This window comes from Strongylocentrotus purpuratus, unplaced genomic scaffold (assembly GCF_000002235.5).
Source record: "Strongylocentrotus purpuratus isolate Spur 01 unplaced genomic scaffold, Spur_5.0 spur5_scaffold_9, whole genome shotgun sequence".
Classification (NCBI taxonomy): domain Eukaryota; kingdom Metazoa; phylum Echinodermata; class Echinoidea; order Camarodonta; family Strongylocentrotidae; genus Strongylocentrotus; species Strongylocentrotus purpuratus.
In genome coordinates this window covers 25,245,070-25,260,079 of record NW_022145615.1, presented here as the reverse complement: position 1 = coordinate 25,260,079, position 15,010 = coordinate 25,245,070, and the positions used below count along the sequence as shown (strand labels likewise).

At 36.2% G+C, this 15,010-nt stretch overlaps 3 protein-coding genes across 3 annotated transcripts; all 3 read left to right on the top strand.

Annotated features, from left to right (window-relative positions):
• The first annotated feature begins 482 nt into the window (after positions 1-482).
• LOC586682 (insulin-like growth factor-binding protein complex acid labile subunit) lies at positions 483-3,803 on the top strand. Its single transcript, XM_011685854.2, has one exon. It carries the CDS (start codon positions 705-707, stop codon positions 3,528-3,530), a length of 2,826 nt encoding a protein of 941 aa, XP_011684156.2. The 5' UTR covers positions 483-704; the 3' UTR covers positions 3,531-3,803.
• Positions 3,804-6,878: 3,075 nt separating this feature from the next.
• On the top strand, positions 6,879-8,532 carry LOC105447591 (insulin-like growth factor-binding protein complex acid labile subunit). The gene has a single exon (XM_011685855.2). It carries the CDS (start codon positions 7,103-7,105, stop codon positions 8,426-8,428), a length of 1,326 nt encoding a protein of 441 aa, XP_011684157.2. The 5' UTR covers positions 6,879-7,102; the 3' UTR covers positions 8,429-8,532.
• A 753-nt stretch (positions 8,533-9,285) lies between these two features.
• On the top strand, positions 9,286-10,397 carry LOC115920561 (toll-like receptor 2 type-2). The gene has a single exon (XM_030976481.1). It carries the CDS (start codon positions 9,436-9,438, stop codon positions 9,925-9,927), a length of 492 nt encoding a protein of 163 aa, XP_030832341.1. The 5' UTR covers positions 9,286-9,435; the 3' UTR covers positions 9,928-10,397.
• The last annotated feature ends 4,613 nt before the right edge of the window (positions 10,398-15,010 follow it).

Genomic DNA, 15,010 nt, shown 5'->3' with positions numbered 1-15,010 from the left:
TTCGTAAATTTTAGAGGGAAATGGATGAGCTGCGCCCCCAATCTTCCTACGTTTATCAAGAGATGAAGAAAGGAAAAATAATTATGCTGACAAAATTGACAAAAGCATATTGTTTGTGCATAGTAGGTCCATGTTAGGAACCTGCAAATTAGTAGATATAGAAACCTCCAGTGATTATTAAGTCAGTTTAGATTTATAATCTTAAGTTTCGATTCCTGTTTATTTTTCTACTTGAAACCAAGAGCTGATGAATCAAACTCCTCTACAGTGTAGTTTTGATATGTAATTGCAAGTGAAACTAATTGCCTCAAGGGCCTCATTTCCTTCTATACAGAACCAGTTTTATACCAGAAAAAACAAAAGATGCGAATTATTATGACTTTGATTTAGTTTGACTAAAAATAGCTGTGGCGATGGCGTGACATAAACTTGAGATGTTAACTCGTCAATGGTATTTCGAGGCATTGTTAGGCATAAGTCATTAAGGCTTCGAAACCAAGACGTTATATGGTCGTGCGTGCTGTTCTGCAGTATTTTCTTGTCGATATGAGGGGTTTACGAATACTTTATAAATTGGTTTGGATCTGCTTCATAATATTCTCGCAAAGAAGATTCGGGCTATTTATTTAGGCTGAGTATTCTTGATGTTTTAGTAGAAACGTTCTTGGATTTGAAACATAAACTGTTCAGGAATACGTACCAAAATGACGATTTCACGTTTGACAAGCGGTTTGAAATCTCCGTGGAGAGTACTCTTATTCGTCTTTCCTTGGACAGCATGTCTGTTGACGTTAGCCCTTCAAGAACACTCGGTTGGATATACCAGGGAGATGGAACCCAACAAATGTCGTCTGGAGAACAAGACTGATGGAATCAAAGCTTTCTGCTCTAACCTGAGACTGAAGTCGATTCCACAGGATCTACCACCAAACACAACCACATTGATTGCGTCTGACAACATCATGCAACTCCTACAGAATGATTCCTTTGTGAACCTTACGCGGCTCGTGTCACTAAATGTAGGATCAAACCAAATTTCTCATCTAGATACTAAAACATTTTTGCCTCTCTCCAATCTGCGAGTCTTGGATATGGCAGGGAATAGGCTTACCAACCTGTCAGATGGTATATTTGATTCAAATCCTCTTCTATCACTCTTGATACTCTCTTCAAACTGTTTTTTATCCGTGCCCTCTGGTGCAATGGCAACACTTCATCAACTACAAATGGTATCTCTTGATCATAATAATATTCAGAAAGTTGACTTCACAGCTTTTCGTCATCTAAAGAACCTATCGGCCATTAATTTGAAAGGGAATGACATTTCTTCTCTTCAAGCCTCTGATTTTGAACCCCTTCAGAATTCCTCCCTAAATTACATCAATTTGGCAGACAATAAGTTACGGAGTCTTCCAAATGAGACGTTCTCATTCCTGTACAAAGTGAGAGTCCTTGATCTACACAAAAACAATTTCCTGGCATTTCGCGTGAGCTCCTTTCTTGGTAGTGTTAATATCAGTGAGTTGTCAGTGTCATATAGTGGGATTCGAAGTATTGTTCCTCTCAATGCCTCTAGTCTCCGCAACAAGACGACCCCTGCCATAGATTATGTTGAAATGAGTTATAATGAAATTTATGATATTCCGCAGAATGCCTTTAGAGGTTTCAGTCAAACCAGAACCCTTAATATTGCAAAAAACCGGATTAGAACCATGACTTACGATTCTTTCTGTGGAATTGATTCCTTGATGTACTTGGACATATCTGCAAACCGAATAAAATCCTTACCCTCTGGCATGTTTCGGTGTAACCCCCGACTGCAAGTACTGAACGTTGCGTACAATGAAATCTTGATTGTGAATCCTGTGGCTTTCCGAGGACTGTCGGTCCTTAGCAAGCTTGACCTTTCTTACAATCTCATTCGTCATATAGATGAACGCCATCATTGGAATAACACTGCACTTCGAGTTCTTGACATCTCCCACAATCTGTTTGCCCGGATCAACGAAAAGCTTTTCAGTGGGTGTTTAGCAAACCTCACAGTTTTGAACATATCCTACAATGTAATAGAGAGGTTCTCAGCACACACTTTCGACAATCTCTCATCCCTTCAAGAGCTTTATCTCACTGACATGTCAACGAATGTCGAAATTCTAAACCAGGTGTTTAGCGGTCTGAAGAATCTCATCAAATTGAATATATCATCCTCAAAAATAGCATCACTGGGCTCCATAAATCAGTTTACAAACACGACATCTCTGAGGGAACTCAGTATGCGCAAGAATAACCTGAAGAGCCAAGATCTGTTCGACAATGTTAATCAGTTATCTCTCTTTGGTGGGCTGATATCTCTCAGAAAGCTTAACCTCAGAGAAAACTACTTAACGGGTTTAGAGCCAGGGGTTTTCAGTCCTCTAACCAAGCTTTCGTCGCTGGATCTATCTCAAGGAAACATTGTCATTTTGAAACCAGGTCTTTTCAAAGGCATGACCTCTCTGAGAAGTTTGTACCTTGACAATAACTGTATCATGACTACCTCTGCCAATCTATTTTCTGGATTGGATAATCTTGGATCCCTTTTCCTTCGAAACAATAAGTTACGCATTCTGGACAAATACCTCTTTGGAGCGACTCCCAATCTGCGTTATCTCCATCTATCGAGCAATAAACTGAGTCAGGTGCAGAGCGATACATTTTTTCCTACGAACAAATCATTATTGATAGACGTTTCGAATAATCCTTTCTCTTGCACCTGCGAGTTGAGCTGGTTTAGAAGTTGGCTCGACGAAATCAACACAAGATTTGTAAATCCTGATAAAACTCTGTGTTCAAAAACATCCTTCAAAGCAGTGATTGACATGCCCATCCTATCATTTGATCCAGCTTATTTCTGTGGCATCAACATCATACTCATAACCAGTTTATTTTTCTTTGCTTGCATCGTTATTTATGTCTGTGTGCTGGTTTATCACAAATGCTGGTGGCTCAAACACAAGTTTTTACTTCTCAAACTAGCAATCGCTGGCTCTGGAAAGATAATGGAAGATTTCAAGGAAGACAATTATGACTTTCATCTCAACCTCATGTTCCATGATGCGGAAGAGGGATGGGTTGATCGGGTCTTGAGACCTGTCCTGGAGAAGAGGTTTCCGCATCTGCAGAACATCATCTACGGAGATAGAGACCTCCGTGTGGAAATGTTCTACATCAATGCAATCTATGATGCCATTGAGAACAGCTTCAAGACAGTCTTGTTGATGAGCAACCGGTCTATGTATGATATCTGGTGTATGACCAAGCTTCGTTTGGCGCTGGAGCACATCAACGACACAGGACTGGACAAGGTCATATTAATCTTTGTTGAGGACATCGAGGATGATGACCTTCCCTATCTTGTCACATTGTTTCTGAGTAAGAACAACCCTCATATGTGGTGGACAGATGATGAAGATGAACAGGAACTGTTTTGGGCTCAATTTCAGAGAAGCATGAGAGCAAATAGGGCTATAATCAATGCAATCCCTCTTTAGAAATCGAGCTGCTGATCATGTTATTAATTTCTGAATTCATTGCAGTATATAAAGTCTTTGTTTTGGCCTTGATTATATTTAAATGACAGTGGTAAATGTTTAAAAAACTAAGACTAATACCATGTGAGATACATTATCAAATGGCTTTCACAGGGGTTTGTCTTAGGCCCAACTCTATATTCTACCTACATATATAATTTGCTACTAGTTACTGACTTCTTCAACTTCATATTAATTGAACTCTTTAAATTTTAAGGCAAATTTTAATTGCTTTTATTTTTGTTTTTATTTAAATTTCCTTCAAAAAATTGAAATATTTTGTCTTTTCTAGATCATTTATAGTGTATTCATTCAATATTGTGTTATACATGAACGAAAATATTTCATTGTTTTTATTATTACTAAATACTACACTGTATTTTTATGTATAAAATAGGGTCAAATCGCTTCATAGGTGTACAAACTGATGGAAATGGATAACATTTTCTTTTGTTGGAAAATGGTAAAAATGTTTTTGTTTATTGTCAATAAGCAGAGTAACAATGCACTAATGCAAAAATCATCATGATAAAGAGATTGGAAAGTTATTTCAAACCATTGTTTCCATCTAATCATATTTTTTGCCATCAAAAATGTTGTTGAAGCAATGTGATGTACATGTATTGGTTGAAATTCACCAACATATTGATGTAATCTGTCTTCTATAATTGAGATGTATTGATGCATTGATACACATGACATGATGACTTTGAATCTCTCAACATGTTGCCAATTTTAATACTAAGGTTATATTCCTTTGTTTCTTCGCATCAAACACAATTTGGTCTTGCAACAAAAATGGACACAGTGTGCGCAGAAATGTCTGTCCTTTCTATCCATGCATCTGGTAGTATTTTTAGCACTTTGAATCTACAGTGAATTGAGTAAAACCACAAAATATAGAATGATTTCTAGAAAGGGATGAAAATAAATACAAGTTGGGATGTGGATTGGAGTCAGCTGGGCCATTTACATTGTCATAAAGAAAGGCAAAATATTTTTTTATTCTACAATTTGGAGTTTAATCAATTCAGATTTATATAACATGTTGGAGATATAGATATAATCTACATGCCTGTCTTTGCTTCTATTAGGAAATCTAAACTAATTAATTTGCTAAATTAGAACAGTTTAAGGTGTGCACCACCAATGAATATGCCTCAGCATACAGTGAAATAATCTCTGTGATTAATATGAGCTTGATATTGTGGTTAGAGATTATCACAACAGAAATTCTTACACCCAAGAGAGAAACCTTGGCAGTAAAACCTTGATGTCTCTCGATAGTTGAAACATGTCTGCCATAGTTTGCTAGATACTTCCTGATTTCATTTCAGGAAAACAGCTACGAATACAGGGACTTATTCAGTGATAACTATCTATTTTGTATATAATAACTTCTCCAAAATATCCCTTTTTGTGTGTGTTTACGATTGAAAAATACTTCCATTACATTGGGTACATAAAGTACCATTTTGTGGTCAATTTAACTTGGGCAAACGCACCACAAAATTAAATTGGTGATGAAAAAATTATATTTCTTAAATATTGAAATCATACACCACATTTAGCAATGACTGTTTACCTTTAAAGAAGTGATATGAAGGATGTCCCGATGGTCGTAATACGATTCCCTAATTTTATCCGTTATTTATTCTCATGAATCTAAAACTCTACCAGGTTTATTTAATTTCTCATTTAGCCTTTAACAGAAACAATAAAAAGAGCGGTAGGGCCTGATGTTGTATCAAAGTTTAGAATGATTTGAGATAGATAATTATATCATATTTTGTAACTTTCTTGTTTTAATAAAAATTCTATTTTTCATGCAATGGTACAGTCTTCTAAGTGTTTTTTCTTGTATTTTATATAACCATTCCCTTATTTGTGTTTTAATACATAAATTGTGTTTCATGATAATGATGTCGAGTTTGGGAGGTATGATGAGAGAACATGAATAGCTGTGAGTGGTCCATTATCACAGATTATGGTTTACCGGTAGTTTTCCTGCTTTGTCAATTAACTTGTAAGAAAATATGTTATTTGCAGATCCATGATTTTGTGAAGGGGGAGGGGTGGGTTTCAAAATCAACCCTTTTAAATAAATCTATAAATCAATCAATCAATAAATAATAATAAAAGAGGGAAGGGACTAACTCACTGAAAAAGAAAAGAACAGGGAAATATTAAATACTTTCTCAGGGGATGGGTCGAGAATCTCAAAATTTCTGACCTACCAAAAAGAAAGAATGAAAGAATTTTTTTTTTAAAGCTCTAAATATTGCCTTGGGGTACACTTTTGGGCACATTTTCCAATTATGTAATGATCAAAGGGCCTGTACCCCAAAGGTTCCTCCCTGTATCCGTAAATGTAAGTAAAATTTACTCTAACGTTAGTAAACTTGATCTTCAAATATCTTCTAAAGTTTCGTTTACATTTTTCATGCATGCATGCACATGTATACCTTGTATTTTTGTAACTGATACTAGACCCATAAACAACTTGGAACTGAAATGGAAATGGTTGTATCTCGATCAAACTTTTAATATGAGCGAGCCATAGATTAAAAGACGCACATACACAAATTTGTCAGCCCCCTACCCCTTTCCTGAATATCTCTCCAGCTTCTAAATTTTGTGAGCAAGTAAAATGGTCAAGCTTAAAGAAAATCGTGCACCATTACAGTTAAAAAAATTATTATAAAAAAAAATCTCATACAAAAATACACCCTTTAATTAAAAGAAATTACGTATTCGGGCACCCCCATGCCTGAATACAGAAGAAATGTGCCCATAAATTTTTGCGGTTCCAAAATTTTGCTGCCCCCTCCAGCTTCTTACTTTTATCAAGAGATGAAGAAAAGAAAAATAACTATGTTGACAAAATTGACAAAGCATATCGTTTGTGCATAGTAGGTCCATGAGAGGAACCTGCAATTATAGATATAGAAACCTCCAGTGATTATTTAAGTCAGTTTAGATGTATAATCTTAAGATTCGATTCCTGTTTATTTTTCTACTTGAAACCAAGAGCTGATGAATCAAACTCCTCTACAGTGTAGTTTTGATATGTAATTGCAAGTGAAACTAATTGCCTCGATCAAGGGCCTCATTTCCTTCTATACAGAACCAGTTTTATACCAGAAAAAACATAAGATGCGATAGAGAACTGTTATGCCCTTGATTTAGTTTGACTAAAAATAGCTACAGCGATGGCATGAGATACTTGAAATGTTAATTTGTCAATAGCGCGTCAAGGCATTGTTAGTCATGAGTCATTAAGGCTTCTAAACCAAGACGTGATCTGGTCGTTAGTGCTGCTATGCAGTATTTTCTTGTCGATATGAGATAAGTCTGAACTTGTATTTTACAATTCACAAATACGTTTTGATTAGTTTGGATCTGCTTCATAGTATACTTGCATTGAAGATTCGCGCTATTTCTTTAAGCCAATATTTTGAGAAGTGTTCTGGATGGTTTGATAGAAGAGTTCTTACATTTGAAACATAGATTGTTCAGGACTACGTACCAAAATGACGATTTCACGTTTGACAAGCGGTTTGAAATCTCCATGGAGAGTACTCTTATTCGTCTTTCCTTGGACAGCATGTCTGTTGACGTTAGCCCTACAAGAACACTCGGTTGGATATACCAGGGAGATGGAACCCAACAAATGTCGTCTGGAGAACAAGACTGATGGAATTAAAGCTTTCTGCTCTAACCTGAGACTGAAGTCGATTCCACAGGATCTACCACCAAACACAACCACATTGATTGCGTCTCACAACATCATGCAACTCCTACAGAATGATTCCTTTGAAAACCTTACGCGGCTCGTGTCACTAAACGTAGGATCAAACCAAATTTCTCATCTAGATTCTAGAACATTTTTGCCTCTCTCCGATCTGCGAGTCTTGAATATGGCAAAGAACAGGCTTACCCACCTGACAGATGATGTGTTTGATTCAAATCCTCTTCTATCACTCTTGATACTCTCTTCAAACTGTTTCTCATCCGTGCCATCTGGTGCTCTGGCAACACTTCATCAACTACAAATGGTATCTCTTGATCACAATAATATTCAGAAAGTTGACTTCACAGCTTTTCGTCATCTAAATAACATATCGGTCATTGATTTGAGTAGGAATATAATTTCTTCTCTTCTGGCTTCTGATTTTGAACCCCTTCAGAATTCCTCTCTGGATTCCATCAAATTGGCATATAATATGGTGCGGAGTCTTCCATTTGGAACATTCTCATTCCTTCACAGAGTGAGTACCCTTGATCTTCAGCAGAACGCGTTCCTCGAATTTAACGTGAACTCCTTTCTAGGTAGTGTTATTATCAGTGAGTTGTCAGTGTCATATTGTAAAATTGGGAGGATCGTTCCTCTCAAAGCCACTAGTCTCCATAACAAGACAACCCTTTCCATAGATTCTGTTGAAATGGATGGGAATGAAATTTGTTCTATTCCGGATTATGCCTTTAGAGGTTTCAGTCAAACCAGAACTCTTAATATTATAAAAAACAAGGTTACAACCATGACTAACGGTTCTTTCTGTGGACTTGATTCCTTGGAAAACTTGGACATATCTGAAAACCATATTAATTCCTTGCCCTCTGGCCTGTTTCGGTGTAACCCCCGACTGCTGGTACTGAACATTGCGCGCAATGAAATCTTGGTGGTGAATCCTGTAGCATTCTGTGGACTGTCGGTCCTTCTCAAGCTTGACCTGTCTCATAATTTCATTGGACGTATGGATACCCACCATTGGAATAACACTGCACTTCGAGTTCTTGACATTTCCCATAATCAGTATACGTATATAAACAAAAAAATCTCTTCCTTTGGGGTTTAGCGAACCTCAAAGTTTTGAGCATTTCCTACAATGAAATAGAGACATTCTCTGCATACACGTTCGACAATGTCTCATCCCTTCAAGAGCTTTATCTCACGGACATGTTAACGAATGTCAACCTTCTAAACGGAGTGTTTAGCCGTATGAAGAATCTCATCAAATTGGATCTATCATCCACAAACATAGCACCACTGGACTCCATACATCAGTTTACAGGGACGGCATCTCTTGAGGAACTCACCATGCGCAAGAATAACCTGAAGAGCCAAGATCTGTTCGACAATGTTAATCAGTTATCTCTCTTTGATGGGCTGATATCTCTCAGAAAGCTTAACCTCAGAGAAAACTACTTAACGGGTTTAGAGCCAGGGGTTTTCAGTCCTCTAACCAAGCTTCTGTCGCTGGATCTATCTCGAGCAAACATTGTCATTTTGAAACCAGGTCTTTTCAAAGGCATGACCTCTCTGAGAAGTTTGAACCTTGACAATAACTGTATCATGACTACCTCTGCCAATCTTTTTTCTGGATTGGATAATCTTGGCTCCCTTTTCTTTCAAAACAATAAGTTACGCATTCTGGACAAACACCTCTTTGGAGCGACTCCCAATCTGCGTTATCTCTATCTATCGAGCAATAAACTGAGTCAGGTGCAGAGAGATACATTCTTTCCTACCAACAAATCATTATTGATAGACGTTTCGAGTAATCCTTTCTCTTGCACCTGTGAGTTGAGCTGGTTTAGAACTTGGCTCGACGAAAGCAACACAAGAATTGTGAATCTTGATAAAACTCTTTGTTCAAAAAAATCCTTCAAAGCAGTGATTGACATGCCCATCCTATCTTTTAATCCAGCTTCTTTCTGTGGCATTAATATCATACTCATAACCAGTTTATTTTTCTTCGCTTGCATCGTTATTTATGTCTGTGTGCTGGTTTATCACAAATGCTGGTGGCTCAAACACAAGTTTTTACTTCTCAAACTAGCAATCGCTGGCTCTGGAAAGATAATGGAAGATTTCAAGGAAGACAATTATGACTTTCATCTCAACCTCATGTTCCATGATGCGGAAGAGGAATGGGTTGATCGGGTCCTGAGACCTGTCCTGGAGAAGAGGTTTCCGCATCTACAGAACATCATCTACGGAGATGGAGACCTCCGTCTGGAAATGTTCTACATCAATGCAATCTATGATGCCATTGAGAACAGCTTCAAGACAGTCTTGTTGATGAGCAACCGGTCTATGTATGATGTCTGGTGCATGACCAAGCTTCGTTTGGCGCTGGAGCATATCAATGACACAGGACTGGACAAGGTCATATTAATCTTTGTAGAGGACATCGAGGATGATGACCTTCCCTATCTTGTCACGTTGTTTTTGAGTAAGAACAACCCTCATATGTGGTGGACAGATGATGAAGACGAACAGGAACTGTTTTGGGCTCAATTTCAGAGAAGCATGAGATCAAATAGGGCTATAATCAATGCGATCCCTCTTTAGAAATCGAACTGCTGATCATGTTATTAAATTCTGAATTCATTGCATTGTATAAAGGCAATATTTTTGGCCTTGAGTATATTTAAATGACAGTGGTAAATGTTTAAAAAACTAAGACTAATACCATGTGAGATACATTATCAGATGGCTTCCACAGGGATCTGTCTTAGGCCCAGCTCTATATCCTACCTACATATATAATTTGCTACTAGTTAGTTACTGACTTCTTGAACTTCATATCAATAGACCAGTTCACGGTTAGCACATTACTGCAATGACCCCAAATATCCACATATCTTCAAAACATGAAGAGGTCCCACTTTGTACATTTTGAAATAATCACTCCTACAGCGATGGAAATGCTACATAAATAACCTTTGTTTCCACTTTTCAAAGAATACTTCCACCTGTGTATCATGGAGTGCATAAATGAATAATGATTACATAACTTTCATGAGCACGTATCCAGTATTTCGTCTCCATGTATTTCACAATTTGTTCTGCAATGACCTTTATCTGCTCATGTTCAGACTGCAACCGTGAACGGGCTTATTGAACTCTTGAAATTTTAAGGCAAATTTTAATTGCTTTTCCTTCCAAAATTTGAAATATTTTGTCTTTTCTGTTGCTACCAGGTTCTCTGAATTCATTTTGACTACTTGTTTAAAATACATTTGAGTCTGTGTTTGCGTATGGTTGTCTTGCTATTTATAAACTGTTCAGTATAAATCTATAAAATTGATTTTGGGTGCTTGCCAATAATAAATTGTTGGCCTAGGTTATGGTTTTCGTATAAAATAAGGCTTGATGGAGTTGAAATAATAAGATGTGTCAATCCAAGAGTGTACGTCCGTCATGCGTCTGCTATGATTTCCTGTTAACTTTTACAGCTCTATAAATAATCTCCCTGTTATAACTGCTTTAGATGATGTCATTGTCATGTTTAAAGGAATAGTTGAGTGTTGGTCAATACTCACATTAGCGAACGAAACTATGATCTAAACATAAAAAACATACAATAAATGTCTAAGAATGCATCATTGAAGATATAAATCCGAAATATTACATTAGAGTGAATTTATATGCAAAAAACCTGTTCGACTGCAAATGATTTTATTTATCAAAAATTTTACTTTCGAGGCGTGTTCAGTGTAATTGTATAGCGCCACCTCTCGGTCAAGCGGCAGCACACCGTGAATTTTCGCCAAGACGACGATCGGATATGGGCGTGCAAGTAATATCCGAACCATGTCTATAGCGCGCTGACTGATTTATATTGTACACATTATGGTATGCGAGGCCTGCACATAATTGCATGGTCTGTGGTACCGGTAGCGCTATTGTTTTTGAGCGCGATATGCGAATACTGTATGTGTATGTAGTGCGAGTACGCTGGACCTAGTAGTAGTGTATGTGTATGTATTGTACGTCGTATGACCCAGTTGATTACTTCTACAGTGTAAAGAAAGTGGCTTACTCTATCTATCAACCAATATGTGAGACAATGCAAGGGCAATTTTGTATTTCGTTTGTAGGAACAAAGCTGTGGAATGATCTCCCAGATGAAATTAGATTAAAAACATCGAGGTTATCTGTCCACCTACCTTCTATGTAAATGACGTGGGCCTTCGTTTTTCCTTTAGTTTTATATTACTTGTCTTCCTTTTATAATATGTGAAGAGTTTCATTCCAAAAGGAGCCAAATCCACTTTGGGTACTTCTGAGTAAATTGCCTTTTTTATTTCTCCACTTTCCCTTTAGCCATGTATACCTTCATGTTGTTATATATGTTAAAGGTGTCACCCTGCATGAACCTGATTATCTGCCAATAATGATAGGAAAAAATCTTCCCTTCGGCTTTTCTGATGTTTACTAAATTTTTTGATTTTTTATTTTCGTGGATTTAGCTCCTTTTGGAATGAAACATGTTATTGTACCTAAAAAATAAATCATATTTTCTCAATAAAGTCACTGAAATTTTATTCAAATTTAGCAGCAAACCTTTCCTTTTAAATAATAATAGTGAAATCACACATAAATATAACCTTTCGAAAAGAAAGTAAACAACATTATTACAGTTTCATTCCAAAAGGAGCTAAATCCATTCAATTCCAAAAGAAGCTAAATCCATGTTTCATTCAAAAAGGAATTACTAAATCCACATTTTTTTTTTTGGCACATATCGCACGACAACCAAATGCCCTAAGATGTTGATACCCACTTTGATAGAAAAATAAGGTTTTACAAAATGGAAAAATACTAGAAGAGAAAAGGTAAGAAAGAGTAAAGACGGATTGAGGACGGTAAACCCCAAACAAGAGACTCAAAAGATCTACCCCAGAATCCTCTCACCGGCACCAGAGTTGCCTAGGCCAATGATGGCCGAGAAGATTGCGCAATGTACCGCGCCGGTCTGGCAGGAAGGTGCCAATTGCGGTGAGGGGTTTTCATGGACCAGTAGATCTGAGATTATATTATCCAAAAAAAAGAGATGAATATGAATTGACAAATAGTACCAAAAATAGAAGAAAAAAAAGAAATAAAGTGAAAGGCGTAAATATTCTAAAAAAGAATGAAACGCCGATAATACCAAACAACAACAACAACACAAAATCTAAAAATTTGATAGAAATCAGAAATAACTGGTGGATTTTTTGTCTTATCATATGTTATAGGTCCAGAGCGACACCTTTAACATATATATAACAACATGAAGGTACATGGCTAAAGGGAAAGTGGAGAAATAAAAAGAAATAAATTTAAAAAAATATTAAAAATTGTTGTATCAGTATACTATAATGAATAACAGTAGTGAATTAATTTAACATCTTACTTGATTCATACTTGTCCATAATGCAGTGTTTTTCAGTATTCTTATTTTGGTACTGCATGCAATTGTAAAGTTTAAAAAAAAAGTGATTGTAACTTCTTGTAAATAAGTTGTGTTCTACAGTGCCTGTGTATTGCATGACCTACGTCAGTACGTGATAACTTGTAAATGTGTAAAGACATAAGATTTTAATATAATTATAGTAATGCTAAAATGAAGATACATAACATATTTTTATGGTGTACATTGAAAGCTTTATTCGGCCATAACTAACAGTTAAATTTACACAACATTATTGAGATGAATACAAATTATAATTGCTGTACTGAAGGCAATATTTAAACGTGATGTTGATTTCAACCATTGCATACAAACAGATCATGTGTATTAAAAAAGGCACATTTTTATTTAGCATCTATCGCTATGACAACTTTAACCGTCGTCATTAAGAAGGAGCAATATACTTTATTTGTATACCACCATGTCTTGTTACTTATTAGTTACTGCTTATTTATATACATCTTATCTTGTGTCTTTCATAAAAACTTGACATACTCTATAGGCAATGTGTAGATAAGTTTACCAAAGAAAAGTATCTATAACAGTAATGTTTCTACGCGCTTGACAAATATACTATTACCCCGGTCATTTGATTCAGTGCTTGCCCGCACACAATGTTTTGACTAGTACGTGATCATACAAATTTTGCCGAGAAACTGCCTACTAATTGATATATTTGGTAAATTATTATATCTATTTGGACTTGATAGATATAACGCATGTGTCCCGCACTTGTGCGTAGTCCCATATACATCTTTCTGTGTACAGTGCTTGTAACTTTACCAAGACTGGGCCAATTTTTTTATCATTTCGATGATTCTAGAACCTTGCAGTACACACCAAGACTTATATGCTAGATGATCAACCTTTTCTGATCGATTCCACAACAATCCTTTCACAATGCAGTCGCATGACCATAACTGGTTTTATCTTTTAAGTTTCACATCTTACTTTATATATAAATGCTTTAAAAATTGTCTGAGTGATTCTTTTCCTTAATGTGTACGAGTATACATGTATACATACTCCATATCAATCTCAAATCCTGAATCATATCAGTTTCAGCACAAAATTAAGTATAGTTAGGTACATATATGTCTTTCATCTTCCCTAATGCTCGACTATGAATATCACCTCAAGTGATTAACATCCAACATAAGGTTTTTCAAAAAAATAGCACAGACATTTCAAAACTGCTCATGTCCTATACGCACACAAAAGACAATTCTGCGTTGTGTGTACTGAGTTTCATATGAATCGATCAAACTACTTCCAATAGTTTGCTCACATACTTATTTTACACACTGCACATGCATTGAGTTTTATACTGTTATTATAATGCCTCATCAAAGATACCAAAACTATAAAATTGCTAAAACTTGGAAAGAATATGCTCCACAAGATTATTAAAACAAAATTGTATTCTTTGTGCAAAGCTTGGTTACCATGGAGGTACCTTAACAGACAGACACAACAAATGTGTCTTGCACACCCTCGGGTCAATCGGTATACCAAGTTTTATTACAATTTGCAAAAAAATTGGAAAAAATTTGACCCAGTTTTTTACAATAGACCAACAGAAAGACTCGCCTGCCCAACTGTATCCTTATTCCTTTATACACCCTTTCAAACTACAAAGTAGTTACAGGCAGCATATCTCTTGATGGTATAACCTTGAACCGCAATACTTTGGCGTTGAGCTGATTCACGTTCATTGATTCAAATGATGCATGAAACCAACTGTTTTGCTGTCTTGTGATCATTTCTCTTTTTCGCTTGCATTATTTTAGTCACATTGATTGCATTAAACAAAAAATGAAGACTATTTACAATAAGATATTCTACAAATCTTTCTTCTGTCCATGTTGATTTTCAACAGGTTCCGAAGTATAGTCTTTTTCATGATCGACTGTCACCTCAGTTACATGCACAGTCACTAAAACCAAACACATTGTTGACTAATGGTTTGACCTCTTGGCTGTAAATTTTATAATTACTACCGTAACTTCTTCAAGGAATATAGGTTGCCAAATAGATACAAATTGAAATATCCACCATTTCCACATGAGCAAGCACTGATTTTATCACAAATTATGAATTGTATAAATCACATAGAGCTTTTATACACTGATGTCACAATTTGTCTTTTATATTCCTACATTTCTTCCATTTGTAAACTTGCCAACCTCTTATTGT